This window comes from Bos grunniens, chromosome 6 (assembly GCF_055505025.1).
Source record: "Bos grunniens cultivar Pamir isolate PY7600 chromosome 6, Bosgru_T2T1.0, whole genome shotgun sequence".
Classification (NCBI taxonomy): Eukaryota; Metazoa; Chordata; class Mammalia; order Artiodactyla; family Bovidae; genus Bos; species Bos grunniens.
Window position 1 is genome coordinate 26,899,734 of NC_141170.1, and position 24,641 is coordinate 26,924,374.

The 24,641-nt window shown below is 42.1% G+C and overlaps 2 protein-coding genes across 3 annotated transcripts in view; both read left to right on the forward strand.

Moving 5' to 3' along the window:
* NAAA (N-acylethanolamine acid amidase) overlaps positions 1-24,297 on the forward strand; it is a 28,224-nt gene extending 3,927 nt beyond the window's left edge. Inside the window, exons 3-11 of one of the 2 annotated variants that reach the window (XR_015165284.1) lie at positions 177-303; positions 5,569-5,659; positions 7,202-7,278; positions 11,639-11,811; positions 11,968-12,030; positions 13,280-13,346; positions 15,192-18,581; positions 19,480-19,588; positions 20,432-24,297. Coding sequence is in view for 1 of the 2 variants with exons in the window: in XM_086405351.1 (XP_086261477.1) it covers positions 177-303; positions 5,569-5,659; positions 7,202-7,278; positions 11,639-11,811; positions 11,968-12,030; positions 13,280-13,346; positions 15,192-15,220; positions 19,480-19,555 (703 nt within the window). In the remaining variant the exon portion in view is untranslated. The remainder of the gene's footprint in view (positions 1-176; positions 304-5,568; positions 5,660-7,201; positions 7,279-11,638; positions 11,812-11,967; positions 12,031-13,279; positions 13,347-15,191; positions 18,582-19,479; positions 19,589-20,431) is intronic. The other variant, XM_086405351.1, reaches the window with a different exon arrangement.
* The window catches only part of PPEF2 (protein phosphatase with EF-hand domain 2), a 58,864-nt gene continuing 54,667 nt past the window's right edge, over positions 20,445-24,641 (forward strand). The window contains exon 1 of the mRNA XM_086405346.1: positions 20,445-20,579. The gene's annotated coding sequence lies outside the window, so the exon portion shown is untranslated. The remainder of the gene's footprint in view (positions 20,580-24,641) is intronic.

Here is a 24,641-nt window from a genome sequence, read left to right on the forward strand (position 1 = left end):
GTGTCCAGTTGTCTTTCTCATCTTGAATTATGAATCCATAGGATTACATAGCGTATGTGTTCTTTATAAAAGGGAAAAAAAAAAACCACTTTGAGGACTTATTTTTTAAATAAAAAGTTCATTTCCTTTTTCTTGTTTTTGTTGTTCACTCATGTTAAACTTTTCCCTTTTCCCAGATTCTGCACCAGTATTGTGGCTCAGGACTCCAAAGGCCACATTTACCATGGCCGGAATCTGGATTATGTTTTTGGAAGTTTCTTACGCAACTTGACTTTGGATGTACAGTTCATAAAGAATGGGCAGGTATAGTCCGTACAGTGTGAGATTCAGAAATCAGAGACTTGCTAACCGGTTGGCCATCACTTAGATGGTCTGCAGCTTAAGTGTGTTATCAATTTAAGATACAAAAAACATCAACCTCCTGGAAAAACAAAACTATGGAGAGATTTACATCAAGTATGCCTGTAGAAATGAGAGTCATTTATTATTACTGAGCACCTACTTACAGAGCTCAATCACTTTTCCCTAGGGAAATCTCTATGGAAATATGATCAATCATCTACTTGGTTTCTTTCTTTTTGTTGTTGTTGTTGTTGGACCATTCAGCATGCAGAATCTTAGTTCCCTAGCAGGGATGGAACCCACACCCCCAGCACTGGAAGGCAGAATTTTAACTACTGGACGGCTAGGGAAGTCCCAATCGTCTACTTACAATACTAAGTCAGCTCTCTGCTTTTCCATGTTCAGGCTGCTGCTAGAATAGGGAGGGGCTGGATAGCACAGTGGCTAGGAACACCTACTTTGGGGATCTAACAGGGCTGGGTTTGAATCATACTTCTGTTACTCCCTTTGTGAACCTGAGAAATTACTTATACCCATTTTGCAGATTACAGCTCAGAGAGGTTAATAACTACTTTATGGAGATAGTTATAAAGGTTCAATGAAGTGATCTATGCAAAGCATAAGGCAGATGCTTGATAAATAGTGGCCAAATAATAAATAGTTCTTTACAACTATAATTGACCCAAACGACTCTCTTTAATATTTAAGAAATTATACTTAAATCTTTTTATTTTCTTTAAAAGTACAACCCATGGATGGAGGAGCCTGGTAGGCTACAGTCCACAGGGTTGCAAAGAGTCTGACACGACTGAGTGACTTCACTTCACTTTCTCAGTGCTCAGGCTATTATTATCAAATTTAACTGTTTACACTTGCATATTGTCTTTCTGATGAGGGCTCATGACCAATAAATTGTTTTGCTAAATTAAGAATAGGTTATCTGGTTTTCCTGGGACTTGCCTGGGAGTCCAGTGGCTAAGACTCAATGCTCCCAATGCAGGGGTCCAGGTTCCATCTCTGGTCAGCATGCATCCTGCATGCTGCAACTGAAAAAAAAAAAAAAAAGATGACACAACCAAAGATCCTGCATACTGGAACAAAGACCTGGCACAGCCAAATAAATAAATATTAAAAACTAAAAGAACAGGTTATCTGCCCAATAACAAGTTATCCATTGAATAATTAAGCTTTTAAATCCTTTATGACTATACAGTGGAAGTAAGAAATAGATTTAAGGGACTAGATCTGATAGACAGGGTGCCTAATAAACTATGGACGGAGGTTCGTGACATTGTACAGGAGGCAGGAATCAAGACCATCCCCAAGAAAAAGAAATGCAAAAAAGCAAAATGGCTGCCTGAGGAGGCCTTACAAATAGCTGTGAAAAGCAAAGGAGAAAAGGAAAGATACACCCATTTGAATGCAGAGTTCTGAAGAATAGCAAGGAGAGATAAGAAAGCCTTCCTCAGCTATCAATGCAAAGAAATAGAGGAAAACAATAGAATGGAAAAGACTAGAGATCTCTTCAAGAAAATTAGAGATACCAAGGGAACATTTCATGCAAAGATGGGCTCGATAAAGGACAGAAATGGTATGGACCTAACAGAAGCAGAAGATATTAAGAAGAGGTGGCAAGAATACACAGAAGAACTATACAAAAAAGATCCTCACAACCCAGATAATCACGATGGTGTGATCATTGACCTAGAGCCAGACATCCTGGAATGTGAAGTCAAGTGGGCCTTAGAAAGCATCACTACGAAAAAAGCTAGTGGAGGTGATGGAATTCCAGTTGAGCTATTTCAAATCCTGAAAAGATGATGCTGTGAAAGTGCTGCAGTCAACATGCCAGCAAATTTGGAAAACTCAGCAGTGGCCACAGGACTGGAAAAGGTCAGTTTTCATTCCAATCCCAAAAAAAGGCAATGCCAAAGAGTGCTTAAATTACTGCACAATTGCACATGCTAGTAATGCTCAAAATTCTCCAAGCCAGGCTTCAGCAATACGTGAACTTCCAGATGTTCAAGCTGGTTTTAGAAAAGGCAGAGGAACCAGAGATCAAATTGCCAGCATCCGCTGGATCATCGAAAAAGCAAGAGAGTTCCAGAAAAACATCTATTTCTGCTTTCTTGACTATGCCAAAGCCTTTGACTGTGTGGATCACAATAAGCTGTGGAAAATTCTGAAAGAGATGGGAATACCAGACCACCTGACCTGCCTCTTGAGCAACCTATATGCAGGTCAGGAAGCAACAGTTAGAAATGGACATGGAACAACAGACTGGTTCCAAATCAGGAAAGGAGTACGTCAAGGCTGTAAATTGTCACCCTGCTTATTTAACTTCTATGCAGAGTACATCATGAGAAACACTGGGCTAGAAGAAGCACAAGCTGGAATCAAGATTGCTGGGAGAAATATCAATAACCTCAGATACGCAGATGACACCACCCTTATGGCAGAGAACTAAAAAGCCTCTTGATGAAAGTGAAAGAGGAGAGTAAAAAAGTTGGCTTCAAGCTCAACATTCAGAAAAGTAAGATCATGGCATCTAGTCCCATCACTTCATGGCATCCAATCCCATCACTTCATGGCAAATAGATGGGGAAACAGTGGAAACAGTGGCTGACTTTATTTTTGGGGGCTCCAAAATCACTGCAGATGGTGATTGCAGCCATGAAATTAGAATTGATGCTTTTGAGCTGTGGTGTTGGAGAAGACTCTTGAGAGTCCCTTGGACTGCAAGGAGATCCAACCACTCCATCCTAAAGGAGATCAGTCCTGGCTATTCATTGGAAGGACTGATGTTGAAGCTGAAACTCCAATACTTTGGCCACCTCATGCAAAGAGCTGACCCATTTGAAAAGACCCTGATGCTGGGAAAGATTGAGGGCAGGAGGAGAAGCGGACGACAGAGGATGAGATGGTTGGATGGCATCACCAACTCAATGGACATGGGTTTGGGTGGACTCCGGGAGTTGGTGATGGACAGGGAGGCCTGGTGTGCTGCGGTTCATGGGGTCGCAAAGAGTCGGACACAACTGAGCGACTGAACTGAACTGAATTAAGCTCTTATTCTTATCTAGTAGTCATAGTTTTGAAAGTATTTTCAGATACAGGGCTTCTTTTGATTTGCATCGCAGCCCTGTGAAGCAGACTCAAATCAGTACTTCCATTTTTATCTGCCAGATGAAAGGGCTGGGCCTTAGACAGTGACTTGCTCCAAGCAACAGGAGGAGATGAGGCAGAGGTGGGACCGAACCCAGGCCTTCAACCTTCAAGCTGTTTTCTCCACAAAACTCAGACTGTAAATTAGTCTCCTGCCCCAGCTAAGAGTCTATGCAAAATGACCTGTCACACACAGACAATTGAAAGCATTCATGCATGCTCAGTCACTAAGTCATCTCTGACTCTTTGCAGCCCCATGGACTGCAGCCTGCCAGGCTACCCTGTCTATGGGATTTCCCAGTCAAGAATATTGGAGTGAGTTGCCATTTCTTCCTCCAAGGGATCTTCCTGACCCAGGGATTGAACCTGCATCTCCTGCATTGATAGGTAGATTCTTTACCACTGGGCCACCTGGGAAGCCCAATTGAAAGTGTAGGAATTTAGAAATAAAAGCAATTTTTCAGAGCTACAAGATACAATATCTTACAAATTCTATCTTGTAATTACATATTCTAAAATATCTGGGAAACTGCAACTGATTTTGATTTTTATAACTTTAATTTTCTGAACTCTTCAAAAGTGACATGAATGTGAGTATATCATGAAAATGAAGTGACCATATGATTACTTTTTTCTTCCTATAGTTAACATTTTGCAAAGGCTTTAATAATGAGTAGACTTGTTACCATTTTACCTCCATGAGTGGAAATGGGGAGAATTCATGGAAGGCCCTCAGTGTGTCTTGGGTAAGAGGTCATTTAGAAAATTGAGGCCACTGCTTTTCTCTTGTAATTTAGCCACTTTAAATTGTTTTATAATCGAACAAGGTGGAAATATACAGCTAAATGAAAAGTTACTGGCGTAAAATTCAGCTTTTTAGGAAAAAATGAAGCTATGTCCATTCATTTCTCAAAATATAAAAATATTAGTTCACTTTTATTGAACCATATGAGCTGGGCACTCTTCTAAGTACCTCTTTGAAAATTGAAATCTGGGGACTTCCCTAGTGGTTCCAGTGGTTAAGACTCTCTGCCTTCAGTTTAAGGAGTGTGAGTTCAGTCCCTGGTCTGGGAACTAAGATCCCATATGCTGTGTGATGTGGCCCCCCCAAAAAAGAAAAATGAAATCTGGTGTCTGAAATAGCTAGTAGAGTGTCTTTTTTTTTTCTCAGGGATATAGTAATGTCTTGCAGTCATTGAAGTTCATTTCTTTAATTTAAAGTGGGAGCAAAGCAAAAAAAAAAAAAAAGGAAACAATAAATAAAGTGGGAGTAATCCCTACAACTCATGGAATAATCAGGGGATTAAGTGAAAGATGTATGTAAAAATTTTATTCATAATTAAAATTTAAATTTGATTATTACTAAACGGTTTTACTTGTTTCCCTTTACTTTGAAGAGTTTATAAGAGCATGATATTAATTTCTTATAATTGAGTCAAGCCAAGTTTTTAAATGGAAGCCCATTTGCTACTTCTAGGATGAGCTTCTTTTTTTTGGTATGGAGCAGTTTGATGAAGCTTATTGATCCCATCTTAAAATAATGTTTTATAAATACATGAAATGTACAACATTGTGAAGAAACCAGTTATGTTGAAATACAGCTATTTCTATATTATACTTTTCTTAACACATTAGCTAGTAAAATTTAACAATGGGTCTAATAACTCCACCATAAATGCAGAATAGTGATAAGTATGAATGATATTTCAAGATATGTATGTATGATGCCATTATGTAAGTGAAAATACCTGCAATTTCTCCTGGTGATGAAACCATAGGCACTCTATAACTACACAAGTTCTTGCATTTATTCATTACAGAGGGAGTAAAATTTCAGTTAGAAGTTAGTGAAAATAAAGATGTATCTTTTTTTTTCCCTCATCAAAGGTCACAGATCCACTGACTTCTGTCCCTGGGCCCTCAAAGTTAAATCTAGAAGGCTATTTCAGAGTATTAGGATGGAACTTAAAAAAAGAAATCCATGAAATTTGGGGGCAAAACAGGTATTTCAAAGTACTTTTGATTGGCGTAATAAGATGATGTCTTATCTCTTGATTTCAGATTGCCTACACAGGAACCACCTTTGTTGGCTATGTAGGATTATGGACGGGTCAGAGTCCACACAAGTTTACAGTTTCTGGTGACGAACGAGGTACTCAAACTCCCAAGCATTTTTAGCCCTATCCCTGTTCAGTTTTATCCAAGCATGTCATTCACTCAGCCAACAGAGCACACGGAACACCTTCCGTGTCCCGTGCTTCCGTTCAGTGGGGGAAGGTGGGCAGTGTGCATGTGAGCAATGAACGTGATTTCAGCTACTGATAAGTGCTCCCAAGAAAGTAAAACAGGAAGATGTGGTAGAGAATGAAGTCGGGCATGAGCAAGTACTACAGGGATAGGGTCAGGGAAGGCTTGACTTACATGACCCAGGTCTACAGAACCTGGGTGAGGAATTCCAGAAACAGGACTGTAATGTGGCTACAGGATGGAGTAAGGGGGAGTATGTTAGAGATGGAGAAGGAGGCTGAGGCCAGGTGCAGGGTTGTGAGGAGGAGTTTGGGTTCTAAGCAAAATGGAAGCCCTAGGAAGATTCTGGGGCTTCCCTGGTAGCTCAGTTGGTAAAGAATCCACCTGCAATGCAGGAGACCCTGGTTTGATCCCTGAGTTGGGAAGATCCCCTGGAGAAGGGAACGGCTACCGACTCCAGTAGTCCATGGGGTTGCAAAGAGTCAGACACAACTGAGCGACTTTCACAGGAAGATTTTAGGCCAGGGTGAACAGATCTGTTTTGCTTTTACATTCTTAACTTTCATTTGGTTGCTCTATAGAGGCTAGATCATGTTGGGTTAAGATGGATACAGAAGACTGTCTGGAAACGATTGCAGTCATTAGAGGATATAGCGATGGCATTACACAAACAACATCTGTAAAGCACTTTACCATTTTCTGTGCATTTTCTCTAAGTTCTCTCATTAGACCCTCCCAGCAGTCCTGTTAGTTAGGCCGGGCTGATTTTATTAACTGGATCTATTATGCAAAAGAGGAAACTGAAGCTACAAGGTGAAGACAGCTAGTAGATGGGAGAGATGGTTCTCAAATTGATCTCCTGGGTCCGTTGCCTCTATTATACAGCCCACTCCCATGCCCCAAGGCTCAGGGGACACCACTCAGTTACCCAACATGTGGGAAACCCTGGAAAACTCGGCTCTGTCCTTGGTCTCTGTCCTCAGGAATTTGCAGCTGAATAAAGGAGAAAGACATGTACCAGGAGTCTCATTTCCATTGATGTATTCTTACCTTTTTATATAAGCCTGACTGGAAGATGCTGGTTGAGGATGTATCTGTGTCCATAATGGTTCTTTATCCTCTTATATTTCTTCATTTCCTTAAGTGTCAGCTGTGAATGAGACTAATTCTCAACCAGTGGTACCCAACCACCGCATGACGGTTACTGAAGTTTTACAGAGAATGAACAAAAGGGGCTTTGCTTCCATCATTTTGTGGCTCAGATTGTTTAACTGATAGTTATGGTTATGAGCAGATTAAAAAAGTAAAAAGTAAAAAACAAACCTCTTTTATCTAATGAAAACTAGTTCAATCATTAGCCTGCTAAGATTGAGTTAAAATGCCTGAACGATTGCCTCTGGGGCAGCAATTCTAGTGTGTGTCAACATTATGATTCCTTCCTTGACAGATAAAGGCTGGTGGTGGGAGAATATGATCGCAGCCCTTTTTCAGAGACACTCACCGGTCAGCTGGCTTATCCGCACTGTGAGTATTTTTACTGTCAAGCTCACCTCACCCTCAAAGCTTCCCTCGTGGTTCAGTGGTAAAGAATCCCACCTGCCAATGCAGGAGATGCGAGTTCCATTCCTGGGTTGGGAAGATCCCCTAGAGAAGGAAATGGCAACACACTCCAGTGTTCTTGCCTGGAGAATCCCATGGACCGAGGAGCCTGGAGGGCTACAGTCCATGAGGTTGCAAGAGTTGGACATGACTGAGCAACTGAGCACATAGCATGCACAGAGCATGAAGAGGCTGCACTCCAAGGTGCCTGGCGAGAGTTTGGTCAAGAAGGAGAATCTTTGTCATAGGCTCCGGTTTTCCACAATAGCTGATTGCGATAAGAGATCAAGCTTTTCTAAGGATGTAGATGTACCCTTCTTTTAGAATCTCCAACTGCAAATGCGTTCATCTCCATCGGCAAGTATCTTAATGAGCAAAACAAATGTGTTAGAAGATAACTGTATGCACAACAAAAGGAACATCTGGCTTTACATTACCTATTAGTCAGCAGAGTTCCAAGCCACGTATAAATTGTGGTCTGACCACAGAAAGCACATTTTTTTGAAGCACACCTCTGGTGAAAGGAGCTGGCCCTGCCTCCCTTTTAGCCTTTTGGGCCTTTCCTTGTCCTGCTGTAAATAATCAAGACTCTCTAGGCTTGAAATTTTCCTAAACTTTTTACTTGAATATTCCCTAAATATGTTAATAAACACTGCACCCCTCACATATTTTTTTTTAATTTTATTTTATTTTTAAACTTTACATAATTGTATTAGTTTTGCCAAATATCAAAATGAATCCACCACAGGTATACATGTGTTCCCCATCCTGAACCCTCCTCCCTCCTCCCTCCCCATACCATCCCTCTGGGTCATCCCAGTGCACCAGCCCCAAGCATCCAGTATCGTGCATCAAACCTGGACTGGCAACTTGTTTCTTACATGATATTTTACATGTTTCAATGTCATTCTCCCAAATCTTCCCACCCTCTCCCTCTCCCACAGAGTCCATAAGACTGTTCTATACATCAGTGTCTCTTTTGCTGTCTCGTACACCGGGTTATATTTTAAGATGACTTCTAAAGTATTGCATCTTAAGATTAAAAAGCTGCAAAAATCCAGTGTATTGGATGCATTGATGTTTAAAAATAAAACTATAATTTAAATCTTTTCAGGGGAATCTAAATACCAAGAGTTTTTTTTCATTTTATAATTTACATATAATAAAATGCAGAAATATTAAGGGTTTTATTCAGTGTGTTTTGGCAATTTTACACACTCATTTATCCATCCATGTAACCACCAAACATACACAAAATATAGACCCTAACAACTAAAATAAAATGTACAACGTAAGAGTTGTCAGTTAAGTTTTATTTGCAGCAAAATGAGGAGTATAGCCAGGGAGTCATCATTTCAGATATCTCTGAGAAACTGCTCCAAGAGATGGGGGGAAGAGCAGTATAATATATGATTTCAGTGAAGGGGGAACGGGCTGTCAAGCACTTCTTTTGGCAGAGGCTTGCCGCTAGTCATAAGGAGCAGATGTCATCATTGATTATTTTAATGCTTTTCTAGGTATGAGGAAATGAAAGAATTGGGCTCATAAAATCTTCTCATGAAAGTAACTATTTGAAGGCCCTGTTCTGCCAGTTTTTTCCAAAGCACAAAATGCCTCATTCCTCATCTCTCCACCTTGAACTCCTTTCAGGGTATGTTGAAGGTCAGCGACTGCAGTGGCTAGTGACCTGATCTTTGTAGAGGCACACAGTGGGTGACAGGTTTTAGTTGGCAGATGTTTCCAAATGTCCCTGGAAATTTTCCCTAGTGCTCCTTTCTGGTCAACTTCCAACCTTCTCTGACTCCCCACCTCCTTGCCAGGCACCACTCTGACTTCTATCAGTATAAAAAGTTTTGCCTGTTGTAGAATTCATGTACCCCAAATTGTAGTACATAGACTCTTTTTCTTTCACTCAGCATGTTTTTCAGACTCATCCTTATTGGTGTCACGAGTTCATTCCTTTTTATTATCGAAGAAGATTGTACAAGTATGCCACAACTTATCCATTTTATTGTTAATAAATGGACATTGGGTCATTTCCAGTTTGGGGCTGTTGAGTTGGTTTGTTCTGAACTCAGCAAAATTATACGTGAGGCAATAAGAGGTGATATTGCGATGGAATACATGATGGAATATGTTTTGGATTATGTTACCTATAGCATCCCCCAAGTGCTAGTGAAGAATTCATTGCCTCTAACAGAATTCTGTAAGAACAAAGTGAAAGAATATCAGTAAGAAATACCGAAAGTAGCTGGACTTTCCTGGTGGCCAGTGCCTATGAATAAGGCTGCTGTACCAGTCTTTTTGTAAACTTATATCCAGTTTAGTTGGTTACATAAGTACTTAAGAGTGGGATTATTGGGTCATAAGGTTGATGTGTATTTAATTGAAGTAATGCCATACAATTCATATGCCATACTATTCATCCATTTTAAAGTATACAACTCACTAGTTTTTAGTATAAGTCACAGTTATGCAACCATCACTATGGTCAGTTTTAGAACATCTTCATTCCCCTGAAGAGAAACCTGCACCCATTAGCAGTCACTCCATTTCCTCTGTTCCCTGAGATAGATGAGCTTCCTATCTCCCCCTCAGTGTGCCACTAGGGTGAATAATAGCAGTCACCACTGCCTTCAGTATTTCTTTCTTTTTTTTTGTTTTGACTGCACCATGTGGCATGTGGGATCTTAGTTCCCTACCCAGGGATCAAGCCCATGGCCTCTGAATTGGAAGCACGGAGTCATAACCACTGGACCACCAGCAAAGTCCAGCTACTTTCAGTATTTCTTACTGATGTTCTTTTGCTTTGTTCTTACAGAATTCTGTTAGAGGCAATGAATTCTTCGCTAGCACTTAGAGGATGCTATAGGTAACATAATCCAAAAAATATTCCATCACGTATTCCATCACAATATCATCTATTGCCTCACATATAATTTTGCTGAGTTCAGAACAAACCAGCTCAAATCTCACTACCCTACCCTGACAGCAAGCGATATACATAAGGCTGGGAAAAGTCCACAAAGCTTGCGTGGTTAATGGTTTATGATGCTGAATGATGGCACCTTTGCAGAACCCAGTGTTTTGAATCGTTCTTTTGTTTGCCCCTCTCCCTACCCTTAACACTGGACTTTGGCACTATTCAGGAGGGTGAGATGGCTGTACCCTCTAAAAGTGATGAAATAGTGTTGGTGAAGGTGTAGGTGGGAGGGACTGGCCCTCTAGCCAGGACATTCTCCAGCAAGATCAGCTTGAGAAAAGAGTACACGTGGAAGCAGAAGGTTTGGAAAGTGATCCCCTTAACTATCCGTGCTGTGGACCTGCGGAAGTGATCAGGAAGTCCAGTTCAGCTTGCCACTCTAACCCAGCACGCTGTCTTTCCTCTCCAGCCCTTTGCCAATCTGTTCATTGAGCTGAAGCTCTTCCCCACCCCCACTCCCAACCCCTCACAATCACTGCTTTCTCTGGTCCGACTTCTGTTTGTCTCTCTGACCTCAGCTCATGTGACACCTCCCTTGGAGGTCTACTCAATGGCCTGGGTAAAGACCAGTCCCCTGCTGTGACTTCTGCAGCATCTCCTTCTCTGGTGGTGACGTTGTGTCGCTATTGTCTGTTGACTTTACTTTCATCTATGGAAGTCTGGGGAGAATAAGGACTGGGCCCATCATATTGACAGCTCTGTTGCCACAGCAGCACAGTGCCTGAAACATAGTATAGGTATTCAAGAAATGCCTGCAGAGAGAACAAATCAGTGAAGAACATGGGGAGACCTTTGCAAGGGTGATCTGCCTTGAAATCATACAGCCTTTGTTTTGGTGAGCAGGGTCTCTCACCCAAGTGAAGTGAAGTGAAAGTCACTCAGTCGTGTCCAACTGTTTGCAACCCCATGGACTGTACAGTTGATGGAATTCTCCAGGTCAGAATACTGGTGTGGGTAGCCTTTCCCTTCTCCAGGGGATCTTCCCAACCCAGGGATCAAACCCAGGTCTCCTGCATTGCGGGCGGATTCTTTACCAGCTGAGCCACAAGAGAAGCCCTCTCACCCAAAACAACATGTCAAAGTTCTCTTCTTTTGTGAGAAAAACCCTCCTGCTGTTGCCTTTCCACTGGAGCTTCCTCCGTCTCAGGAGCCCTGATGACAAGGGAATGAGGTCAGAACAGTTCAAGATTATAGCCATGGGTTCATAGAGCAGGAGTATGTGTTTTGGACCAATTGTCCATCACCTGGTGTGGGTAAGTGACAACTATGATGATGCCAATGCAGGTTTGTCTTTCTCTTCAGACTCTGAGTGAATCGGAAAACTTTGAAGCAGCTGTTTACAAACTGGCCAAGACTCCGCTTATTGCTGATGTTTATTACATTGTTGGCGGCACATCCCCCAAGGAGGGAGTGGTCATCACAAGGAACAGAGGTGGCCCTGCAGACATATGGCCTCTAGATCCTTTAAATGGAGCGTGAGTAGAATTAAAGGCTCTGGTCATTTTGTATCAATAATCTTTTTTTTTAAATTGATGAGCCTAGAGATACTGTTTATTTTTATATGTGCTTTTTTTTCTTTAGCTGTGTCCCAGTTGACCTCAAGTAAGACAAGATGATGTGCTTTGTTGCAGGTGGTTCCGAGTTGAGACAAATTATGACCACTGGAAGCCAGTGCCTAAAGCAGATGACCGAAGGTAGGCTCTGCACACTGCCTGGTTTGCAGTGTTTTCTTGTGGTCAGGAGAACGTGCCCCTCCTACTCCAGGAAATGGAAAGGACTACAGATGCTGTCCCCTCCCAGAAGATGTACCTGGGCCCCCGGCCAGTGCCTCAGCCAGGATGGGAGAGTGTAGTATATGGTAGACAGCATAACAGGAAGCTGGTTGGGAGTTGGGAGGACAAGGTTGATTCTGGCCTCGGGGGCAGGAACCCTAGATTTCACCACTAGCTCTGCTGATGACTCACTGGGTGGCCTCTTGAGCCTCTGTTGACCTATCTTCCCCACCGCCCCTTTTTTATTTTTTATTTTAAAACTTTTTATTTTGTATTGGGGTATAGCTGATTAACAATGTTGTGATAGCTTCAGGTGAACAGCAAAGGGACTCAGCTGAATGTACACATGTATCCATTCTCTCCCAAGCTCACTCCTATCCAGGCTGCCACATAACATTAAGCAGAGTTCCTTATGCTATACAGTAGGTCTTTGCTGGCTACCCATTTAAATATAGCAGTGTGTACATGTCCATCCCAAACTCCCTAACTATCCCTTCCTCCCTGGCAACCATAAGTTTGTTCTCTAAGTCTGTGAGTCTCTCTGTTGTTGATTCATCTTTAAACGGAAATGATGGAACAAGATTCATGGTTTCCTATGTAAGACTATTTTGGGAAGGAAAATATTTTCTAACTTAAATAAACTGAGGAATTCCCTGGGGGTCCAGTGTTTAGAACTTTGTGCTGAAAGCCTATTCTGAAATCCTGTGTGGGAGCCTGGATTTGATCCCTGTTTGGGAAACTAAGATTCTGCACATGGCCAAAAACACAAACATACAAACAACGACAATAAATAAATAAAACTGGGTGCCTTAATGTCCCTTCTAATTTTGAAAAACTCTTTAATTATAATTCAGTGTGTCTCCAAAGAGCAAGTAGTCATATACTTTTCCTTGATTTTACTGGCCCACATGTCGGATGGCAACGGTTCAGGTCACAGCAAACGTTTTCCCCATCCTGCTTCCTTGAGCAGATGGGGCCACTGGGCCTGGCTCTTGAATGCCTTTACCATGGTGGTCTGAGGCAAGGCAACACACATACGTGGGGGCCAGCGTCTGTTCAGAGGAAAGGGCGATACTGAGGCTAGGCTTTGTATTGAGCCTCCCCAGATGAAAGCTGGAGGGACTCAGGGTTTCCTGAAGTGCCAGATGACCTTTGATCATTGTCCTTACAGGACACCCGCCATCAAAGCCCTGAATGCCACCGGCCAGGCCAACCTCAGCCTGGAGACGCTCTTCCAGGTAACTTGTGTCACAGTGTCCAGTTTTCACCCAGGATGTTTGGTGTCTTTCTCAATAGTGATTAAAAAAATTCTCTGAAATCGAACATTGTTAAAGTTTTACCTGGTTGAAAACATATAGAAGAAAAGCCAGATGACATTTTCTGAGCTTGTAACCATGTAGATTAACGTGTCCATCTTAACCTTTCTGCACGTTAAAATTAAAAAAAGGCATAGTCATAACATATGTTCATTTGTTTAAAAGAAAAAATAAGAGAAAGGTTTCAAAACTATCACCCCAAGATAAACCAAAGTTATTTTTTTCCTGTAGATAGTCTGCATGTATTTCTCCTACTTTTTAATAGTCTTTGATTTATTGGTAGTATTATTTTATTGAAGTATACTTGCTATAAAATACTATATAAGCTTCAGGTGTACAACATAGTATTCTCGCCTGGAGAATCCCCATGGAGAGAGGTGCCTGGTGGGCTACACTCCCTGGGGCTGCAAAGAACTGGACACGGCTGAGCAACTAAGCACAGCACAGCGCAGCACACAACACAGTGTTTAAAGGTTATAGTCTGTTTCTAGTCATTATAACATATTGGCTCTATTTCCTGTGTTTTGTAATATATCCTTGAATCTTATTTTATATACTAGTTTGTATGTCTGAATTCCATACCCTTAATTTGCTTGCACTCCTTCCTTCTCCCCACTAGTCTGTTCTCTTGTCTGTAAGTCTGTTTCTGTTTTGCTATATACATTCATTTTTAATTTTTACATTCAATATATTAGTGATATCATAGAATATGTTTCTTTCTCTGCCTTATTTCACTTAGCATAGTCCCCTCCAAGTCCACCCATGTTACTGCAAATGGCAATATTTCATTCTTTTTTATGGTTAACTAGTATGGTCGCTAAGAGTCGGACACGACTGAGCGACTTCACTTTCCCTTTTCACTTTCATGCATTGGAGAAGGAAATGGCAACCCACTCCAGTGTTCTTGCCTGGAGAATCCCAGGGACGGGAGCCTGGGCTGCCGTCTATGGGGTCTCACAGGGTCAGACACGACTGAAGCAACTTAGCAGCAGCAGCAGCAGGTGACTCAGTGGTAAAGAATCTGCCTGCAAATGCAAGAGCCACAGGAGACACTGGTTTGATCCCACAGTCTGAACAATCTCTTGAAGGAGGGCATGGCAACTGACTCCAGTGTTCTTGCCAGGAAAATCCCATGGACAGAGGAGCCTAGCAGGCTACAGTCCATGGGGTCGCAAAGAGTCGGACACGACTGAGCGACTTCACTTTCCCTTTTCACTTTCATGCATTGGAGAAGGAAATGGCAACCCACTCCAGTGTTCTTGCCTGGAGAATCCCAGGGACGGAGGAGCCTGGTGGGCTGCCGTCTATGGGGTCGCACAGAGTCAAACACGACTGACGCGACTTAGCAGCAGCAGCAGCAGTATTCCACTGTGTGTGTGTGTGTGTATATGTATGTGTGTATATATGTATATATATATATATATATATATATATATAGTGTGTGTGTGTGTGTGTGTGTGTGTGTGTGTGTGTGTGTGTATATTCACACGGCAACCCACTCCAGTATTTTTTCCCGGAAAATCCCATGGACAGAGGAGAGGTCCAGGGGGTTGCAAAGAATTGGACATGACTGAGTACACATATATTTATCACATCTTCTTTATTCATTTGTTGATGGACACTTATGTTGCTTCTATATCATGGTAATTGTAAATAATGCTGCCTTGAACATTGGAGTGCATGTATCTTTTTAAATTTTTAGTAGTCTTTTTTAAAATTAAATTTATGTATTTGTAAATGTCTTTTAATATGATTTTTCCCATGCAGGTCTTATCGGTGTTTCCAGTTTGTAACAAGTAAGTGACGTGTTAAGCATGCGTCATGCATCACCCCAGCATGGTAGACTCTCTCATGCACTTTTTGGCTCAGCAGGGACCTGAGGGCTCCCACAGAGCAGGTTGTCTAGGTGCTGTGAACACAACAGTGACAAAGTCTCTGTTCTCCTGGAACCAGCATTCTACTGGCAGGAGCAGGAGGAGGCAGGGAGGGGAAGATAAACTCATGTACCATGTCAAGTGGGAAGTCCATGGAGAAAACCAGAGCTAAGGAGGATAGGGTGATCTGGAAGAAGAGGGCATGATGTGTTCATCCTAAATCCATCTGCTAGCTGGGGGCCGCCCTCCCTGGTTGTGAGCTCCTTCACATCACTCTGAGGACTAAACTGTAGCCACCTTTGGCTTTCCTTTATCTCCCCGGGGAGTTTCTGCTACCCTCATCCTCATTTCACAGATGATTCAGTGCCTAAGTAAATGATTCTCTTTTAGCCTGTGCCCTTGACAACAGCATTCTGTGAGCTATGGCTTCTCGGATCTACAGGCTGGGATTTCACCCACCTCCTTTTCTGAGGTGAATCGCTGGGCTGTCTTGCCACTGCCACAGGAGGCTCTTAGTTAAACTTGAAGTGTAGCCCCCGCCAAACTTGCACAGGACTCTCTGAAGGTCCACTGTCACCATCTTAGCAAGGCTAAATGGGCCAGTAGCCCACTCCTCAGGGCCCCCTCCCCCTCCCAGTAATGCCTGATTGCCTTATCAACAATCAGTGAGGCAGGGCTTAATTTACTAATATAAAAGAGGAAGCAAGTCAATACAGAGTCCTGTCTTCTTCTTATACTTCCATAAATTCCCAAGCCCAGCATTTCCTACTTTCTCATTATCCTTGCTTCTTTCTCCAAGGCAAGAATATTAAAATGGTATTCTTCAAGAAATAGTCTAGTAAGTCGCTTCAGTCGTGTCCCACTCTGCGACCCCATAGACGGCAGCCCACCAGGTTCCCCCATCCCTGGGATTCTCCAGGCAAGAACGCTGGAGTGGGTTGCCATTTCCTTCTCCAATGCATGAAAGAGTCTAGTACAGATAAAATTTGTAAAGTGAGTTTTAGTTTCAAATACCCAATTGATTTTTTTCTTTAAAGGATCCTCTTTTACACAACTGTAAAACAGCAGTTTTCCTGACAGCCTCTGGAAGAACTTTTGTAGTATTTGGGTGTTCTAAGATTCCTTAGGTACAATGACACTTTCTTTAAAAAAAAAAAAATTGTTAGAGTATAATTGCTTAACAGTGTTGTGTTAGCCTCTACTGTACAGCAAAGTGAATCAGCTATATGTTTACAATGACATTTTAAAAACTGGTGTTATTCTTCTCACTTTGCACCACAACAGGAATACATGTCTTTGGAATTGTTTTTAAGTATGTCCAGACCTGGAGAATCCCAGGGACGGGGGAGCCTGGTGGGTTGCCGTCTATGGGGTCGCACAGAGTCGGACATGACTGAAGCAATTTAGCAGCAGCAGATAAAAAGATAATTGTTAAAAATTCCCTGTAAACATATTCTAACAGCCAAAAACAGAAAAAACAAATTAGTATTTTCCCACTCTAACAAATGAGTTATTTGGGTCACAAATGACCCAGTACTGTATTAGTGAACTAGCTCGTTGAGGGCAGGGAGAGCAAAAACAAAAGATTCTCCTGATTTTTAGCATGTATTGACTTTCATGGTGTAAATACCTACCCTGACCTACTTCAGGATTACAGTTGGCTCATAACCTTCCTGAAGAGAACCATTGGTTCTCACTAGCCTCCCGGAGTCAGCTCCAACCCACTTCCACTAGGGCACAATATTGCCCTTTCAATATTCATTTAAAAAATATATATGAAAACCTATTTTTGTGTTCTTATAGTTTTTAAAAGTTATATAAATGATGTTTTTTAAAGATTAGTAGTATAATCAATATTTATCGTAATAAAGCAGTTTCCATACTGTAAACAGCCCATATAACTTTAAATGGTTTCATCATAGACAATCAAATGTAGTATAATTGAGTTAAAAATTTTTCAATTGTTAGTTTTCTCTCATTAAAACTCTGAAATTAATATTATTAATACATTATTCCCCTCCCACCCTGCTTTTTATTATTTTCTTTGGCCTAATTCCCAGAAGTAGGATTACTGAGTTAAAAGACTACAAATGTTTAAATGGCATCTGAAATGCTTTGTCAAAAGAGATTTGTCAGAAATTCTAAAGTTTACCAAGAAGCATTTTTCTCTACTGTCTAATTGAAAACCCAAAAGGAACGACCTTTAAATGATAATGATCCCTGAACCAGAAATAACACAGATCCCTGACTCTCAGGCCCTTTACATGTAATGATTACTATCAACTAAGGATTCAAGATTGCTGGGAGAAATATCAATAACCTCAGATATGCAGATGACACCACCTTTATGGCAGAAAGTGAAGAGGAACTAAAAAGCGTCTTGATGAAAGTGAAAGAAGAGAGTGAAAAAGTTGGTTTAAAGCTCAACATTCAAAAAACTAAGATCATGGCATCTGGTCCCATCACTTCATGGAAAATAGATGGGGAAACAGTGGAAACAGTGTCAGACTTTATTTTTGGGGGGCTCCAAAATCACTGCAGATGGTGATTGCAGCCATGAAATTAAAAGACGCTTACTCCTTGGAAGGAAAGTTATGACCAACCTAGATAGCATATTCAAAAGCAGAGACATTACTTTGCCAACAAAGGTCCATCTAGTCAAGGCTATGGTTTTTCCAGTAGTCATGTATGGATGTGAGAGTTGGACTGTGAAGAAAGCTGAGCACCAAAGAATTGATGCTTTTGAACTGTGGTGTTGGAGAAGACTCTTCAGAATCCCTTGGACTGCAAGGAGGTCCAACCAGTCCATCCTAAAGATCAGTCCTGGGTGTTCATTGGAAAGACTGATGCTAAAGCTGAAACTCCAATACTTTGACCACCATATGCAAAGAGTTGACTCATTGGAAAAGACCCTGATGCTGGGAGGGATTGGGGGTAGGAGGAGAAGGGGATGACAGAGGATGAGATGACTGGATGGCATCACCAACTCGATGGACATGAGTTTGAGTGAACTCCGGGAGTTGGTGATGGACAGGGAGGCCTGGCGTGCTGCGATTCATGGGGTCGCAGAGTCGGACACGACTGAGTGACTGAACTGAACTGAACTAAAGTCTATTTTATGTGTGAGGTTAATAGAAATGTCTGAACAGAAGCAGTTATCTCTATGCTTCCCCCTTGTGCTGTGCTACAAAATTACATGCCCCTGCAGTAGAACACCATCCTCTGCTGTGGCTATCAGCAGAGGAAATATTGCAGCAGTGATGGAGAATAGAATTGTGACCAAGTAAGTAACTGAGATCCTGTTCTGGGAACCTTCATTACCCTTGGATGAGCTCTGCATGTGCTCATAGTGCTGTCTTCAGTTCGGTGTACGATTCAGCTGCAGGGTGCCAGCACCTATCCCTAAATAGCCTGGCTCCAGATGCTTTGAGCATGAATCCCAGATAGTGTCTGGGGCAAGAGGTAGATGAAAGAAATGAAGTGAAGTACCTGAGTGTGTGTGCGCGCACACATGCAAGTTATTGGGATCTCTTACTCTGCAGAATGTTGAATGAGTGACATTGTACTTTTCATCCTTAGATCTAGGCAAGTGGGCCCCTGGTCTTGATTCTTGAGCTCTAGGGGCCCCACACTGGCCTTCCTCTGACTCTCCCATGATATAAGGAATCCACTCAGAGTCTGACCTAAGTACCTAGGACCCTGGAATTCTTAGCCTGAACAGCACCAAAGCCATTTCCAGGGCCTGTGCGGTCTGCTTCCTGCTGGTGGTCTCTTGAGGGCAGTGTGCAGCCATTGTGGATGTCCTGTGTCTGGTGGGGGATGGCTGGGTGTCGCAGCTGAAGCCTGGATGTAACAGTGGAGTGTCCACACATGTGCCACCTGTGGGCAAGGCAGAACGAGGCTGAAGGCCAAAGCCAGCTCTCCCTCCTGCCACAGAGGAACTCAGAGGGATCTGAGAATTTTAAATTTAAACTCAGCCTCCCACAGTGTTTTCAGAATAGGAAAGAACACTTTGTGTGGTTGCTTGAATTATAACTTTTAATTATTCTGACATACGTAGATCTCTATTTGTATTCTTGTCCATGATCCCAAGTGTTAGGGGGAAGGCTTGGGATTGTTTTTTCCTCTTTGGATATTAGAGAAAATGATGTGTATATTAAAATTCCTCTCTTTATTTTCAGCTATACAATCTATACTACCGTAATGAGTGCTGCCAACCCAGACAAGTACATGACTAGGATCAGGAATCTGAGTTAAAAGCAGAAGAGAGAGTTCACCTATTCTATGAAGGTTTGCTAAAGTTGTTATTTTGTGTGTTTTCCCCAAGGGGTGGGGCTAGGGGCAGGTAGATGTGTGTTGGTATTTCTCCTGGAAGACAGTGGCATCCTCAACATTAATACATACATAATATTTTCTGACAGGTATCTGGTGTATGGTTGTCATTTGTGTCAGGTTATTGTTGCAATTGGGCTTTCCTGGTGACTCAGCTGGTAAAGAATCTGCCTGTAATGCAGGAGACTTGGGTTCGATCGCTGGGTCGGGAAGATCCCCTGGAGAAGGGAATGGCAAGCCACTCCAGTATTCTTGCCTGGAAAATCCCATGGACAGAGGAGCCTGGTGGGCTACGGTCTGTGGGGTTGCAAAGAGTTGGACATGACTGAGGTGACAGCATGTACTCATTGTCACAATTAGGTATTTATTTTTAATTGTTTGATTGAAAGCTAATCATCTGATGCCCAGTGACCTTTGCCCTTTATTAAAACCTGCTTTCAGGGCAAAGTGTTACCTCTTCACTTACGGCAGAGGGGCAAATATCTGTAAGACTTCTGTGTGTCCCAAGTAACAGGGAGGCAAGCCCAGTTCCTTTGCAGACAGACCCTGAAGGACCAAGGACACTCAGAATTTGTTGTAGGCATCAGTGAGTCTGTAGGTGAGAGGAAAGATGTAAGGAAGAAGCAGGAGTCCTTTCTGCTGCCCCTAAAATCGAACCATCTTGGCAGCCACTGATGGACAGAACACCTTTTCTGATTGCAAGGATCTTGTGAAGTTTATAAACCTAGCCTGATGTTTGGTCATTCACTTATGAGGATATTAAAATCAGTTTAAATTAAGCCTATTTTTTTTCCCTTACAGATGATTTTTTAAATGAAATTTTTGAAGAGCTGCACTTTAAAAAATAAAGTGAAAAGATTATATTTTATGACCAATACAGGCTTCTTCCTCATTAAACTTTTCAACCTTGTGCAGTGGGAGCAGGAGGATCCGTCTGGAGCTTGTCATGGTAAAGTGGGTAGTGGGCGTCCTTTCTTCAAGGTTTGCCTTGACCTTCTCTGAGCTTCTTCTATGCCAGCTTGAACAACTCAAAGATAATTTTTTTGATCTCAGAGGGCAAGCTATATCCTCAGGCTTTATTCCCAGCTTCTCACCATTATTTATACCTATGTAGTCATATCTCAGCTTATAAAGAAATGAGCAGGTAAGACCTCCTTATTCATTAGGAAGTGCTTCTGGAAGTATCTGCCAGCCTTAAATAAAATTAACAGCAATTATTTTTAAGCAGAGAGAAGTTTATTAGGGAATAGCAGAGGATTTAACAATTCAAGACAAGCAAACAATGGCAAACCATAGGCAAGTCTAAAAAACAAAGGGGATGTTAGCTTTTATTGGAATGTGGGAGGAAATTGGGGAGCACTGTTTTGAACAAAAGTTCATTAGAAGAGAACGAGAGTTCAAGGTTGTTGCAGTTTCACATTGGTTGCAAGCGATGGTTAGTTTGCTGTTGCTGAGAAATGCAAAAAATCTTTCTTCCTCCTGGCTGTATAACCATAGATAACAACTTTCTTTTCATGGCTTCCCCACTCCATTTAAAATCAAGTATGCTTTATCTCTGGTTCCTCTGCCTTTTCTAAAACCAGCTTGAACATCTGGAAGTTCACGGTTCATGTATTGCTGAAGCCTGGCTTGGAGAATTTTGAGCATTACCTTACTAGCGTGTGAGATGAGTGCAGTTGTGCAGTAGTTTGAGCAGTCTTTGGCATTGCCTTTCTTTGGGATTGGAATGAAAACTGACCTTTTCCAGTCTTGTGGCCACTGCTGAGTTTTCCAAATTTGCTGGCATATTGAATGCAGCACTTTCACAGCATCATCTTTCAGGATTTGAAATAGCTCAACTGGAATTCCATCACCTCCACTAGCTTTGTTCGTAGTGATGCTTTCTAAGGCCCACTTGACTTCACATTCCAGGATGTCTGACTCTAGGTCAGTGATAACACCATCATGATTATCTGGGTCATGAAGATCTTTTTTGTACAGTTCTTCTGTGTATTCTTGCCACCTCTTCTTAATATCTTCTCCTTCTGTTAGGTCCATACCATTTCTGTCCTTTATTGAGTCTATCTTTGCATGGAATGTTCCTTTGGTATCTTTAATTTTCTTGAAGAGATCTCTAGTATTTCTCATTCTGTTGTTTTCCTCTATTTCTTTGCACTGATCACTGAGGAAGGCTTTATTATCTCTTCTTGCTATTCTTTGGAACTCTGCATTCAGATGCTTATATCTTTCCTTTTCTCCTTTGCTTTTCGCTTCTCTTCTTTTCACAGCTATTTGTAAAGCCTCCCCAGACAGTCATTTTGCTTTTTTGCATTTCTTTTTAAGGATTAAGGCGATGGTCTTAATCCCTGTCTCCTGTACAATGTCACGAACCTCATTCCATAGTTCATCAGGCACTCTATCTATCAGATCTAGGCCCTTAAATCTATTTCTCACTTCCACTGTATAATCATAAGGGATTTGATTTAGGTCATACCTGAATGATCTAGTGGTTTTCCCTACTTTCTTCAATTTAAGTCTGAATTTGGTAATAAGGAGTTCATGATCTGAGCCACAGTCAGCTCCCGGTCTTGTTTTTGTTGACTGTATAGAGCTTCTCCATCTTTGGCTGCAAAGAACATAATCCGTCTGATTTCCGTGTTGACCATCTGGAGATGTCCATGTGTAGAGTCTTTATCTGGGCTTCCCAAGTGACACTGGTGGTAAAGAACCTGCCTGCCAATGCAAGAGACATAAGAGATGCGGATTTGATCCTGGGTTGGGAAGGTCCCATGGAGGAGGAAGTGGCAACCCATTCCAGGATCTTTGCCTGGAGAATCCTAAGGACAGAGGAGCCTTGCAGGCTACAGTCCATGGGGTTGTGAAGAGTCAGACATGACTGAAGTGACCTTAGCATGCTCGCATGCTTTATCGGAGAAGGTAATGGCACCCCACTCCATAGGATTTTCTTGCCTGGAAAATCCTATGGACGGAGGAGCCTGGTAGGCTGCAGTCCATGGGGTCGCTAAGAGTCGAACAGGACTGAGCGACTTCACTTTCACTTTTCACTTTCCTGCATTGGAGAAGGAAATGGCAACACACTCCAGTGTTCTTGCCTGGAGAATCCCAGGGACGGGGGATCCTGGTGGGCTGCTGTCTATGGGGTCATACAGAGTTGGACACGACTGAAGCGACTTAGCAGCAGTAGCAGCAGCAGTATGCTTTATCTGTTTTCACATTTCTCCCTTTTGATCAAGACCTTTCTCTGAAAGCATCACTGATGTAGCATCATGTTGTTTATTTTGGCTGAAATATTTTTGTCTGCGTCCCTCAGTGCCAGGAAGGACCTTTCCTAAGGGTTGTGTTGGCGGAAAGAGCAAATAGCATTTGCTATTTGCCACATTTGAGGAACAAGGAAGGTAAAGAGGAGCTCTCAGGCATCTCCCTTTCTTAAGTTACGTCTTGTCAAGGTTGTAAGCCTTGGAATCTGAAAGCGAAGTGTTGAGCTGACATCATACGGTTTGGTGCATCATTCCTGCAGATATTTGCCAGCCAACAGGTACAAAGTCTTAAAATGGTGATGCAAGTCAAAATTAAAAGCAGAATGATGAATCCAGTTTGTATAATTGTCCTAAAGATTGAAGGACCATGGGGAATCAGGTGAAACGTTGTAACCAGTGTTCTTGTTCCCTGATTTTTTGTAATTGAGTTTCTACTTTCCCAGAGAAATGTATCCATGAGCAACAAGCAGTGCTTGTTCTGCAAGGTAGTCAAGGGAAGTTTGGTTACCTAACAGCACCTTAGCCAAGGTATTGCAGAATTAAGGAAACCTCAGCTAAAACTGGAGCAGAGACAGGCCTGTAGTGGAACCGCTCCCAACCAATGCATCATTGATCACAGTAAGCCCCCTATATACGAACCTTCAATCCTCAAAGAAGCAAACATGCATCTTGTTCCAGCAAGGAACCAGAGCCTGTGCCATCAGTGTCAGACATTAGTGAAATTGCCCCTTGCCCTCCATCTCCTATTGCTGACCATCCTTCATCCCTAACATCTCCCAACTCCTCTCCCTCCTCCAGTCAATGACTTTCCTTGTCTGTTCACTTGATGCCAGCCCCTATATGCCAGCTGTTGTACTAATGTACTTTTCAAGGTGCTGTAAGATTTAAAATGTTTTACTTCTTTTGTGTGTTTGTTTTTATGTATTATTTGCGTGTAAAGAATTATAAACCTATTACAGTACAGTACTATATAGCTGATTGTATTAGTTGGGTACCTAGGCTAACTTTGTTGGGCATACGAACAAATTGGACTTACAAATACTCTCTTGGAATGGAACTCGTTTGTATGTGGGGACTGTACTCCACACAGGAAGAGATTTATGTCTACATCTCAGACAGGAAGGTGTTGCCTACTCTACTACCCAACAGGAAGAAGAAAACTCTGGCGACAGCCCAGCCAATCAAACTGTAGCTGCCCAACCAATGAGAAGTCTCCATACTTTAGACTGCTGGCTTCCTCCAGTGAACTCTTTCATGATTACACTGCCTCCCAAGCCCCTTCTTTTCCCTTTAAAAACAAACTCCTCTTTCTTGTTCTCTGGATTTGCCTGTGGTCTGCCATAGTTTGCACATCCCAAATTGTACTACTGTGACTATTCCCAAATAAACTTGCTCTTGCTGACAAAAAAACTGGCTCTCCTGTTACTAAAGTGGACAGAAATCTAACGCTGTTGTTGAGCAGCTATTGCTCTGGTGGTGAAGAGTCAGCTATGTTACCTAGGGTGATGGATAGATTTCCAGTCATGTGCTCACTAATGTATACTCCAAACCAAGAAAGGAGGAAAGATCTCCGGATGAGGCAAGCCCAGAGTCTTGTACCCTGCCAGCCAGTTAACTTTGGGTTCTCTGATGTAGGCTTAAGGGGTTGGTCCAGTTTCAGATCAGTTATAAATAGACAGTGGAACAACTAGATGTCGTAGTGAGCATTGTCCTCCCATTCACCAACTGTCCTGACATTTATTAACCCAGGGATG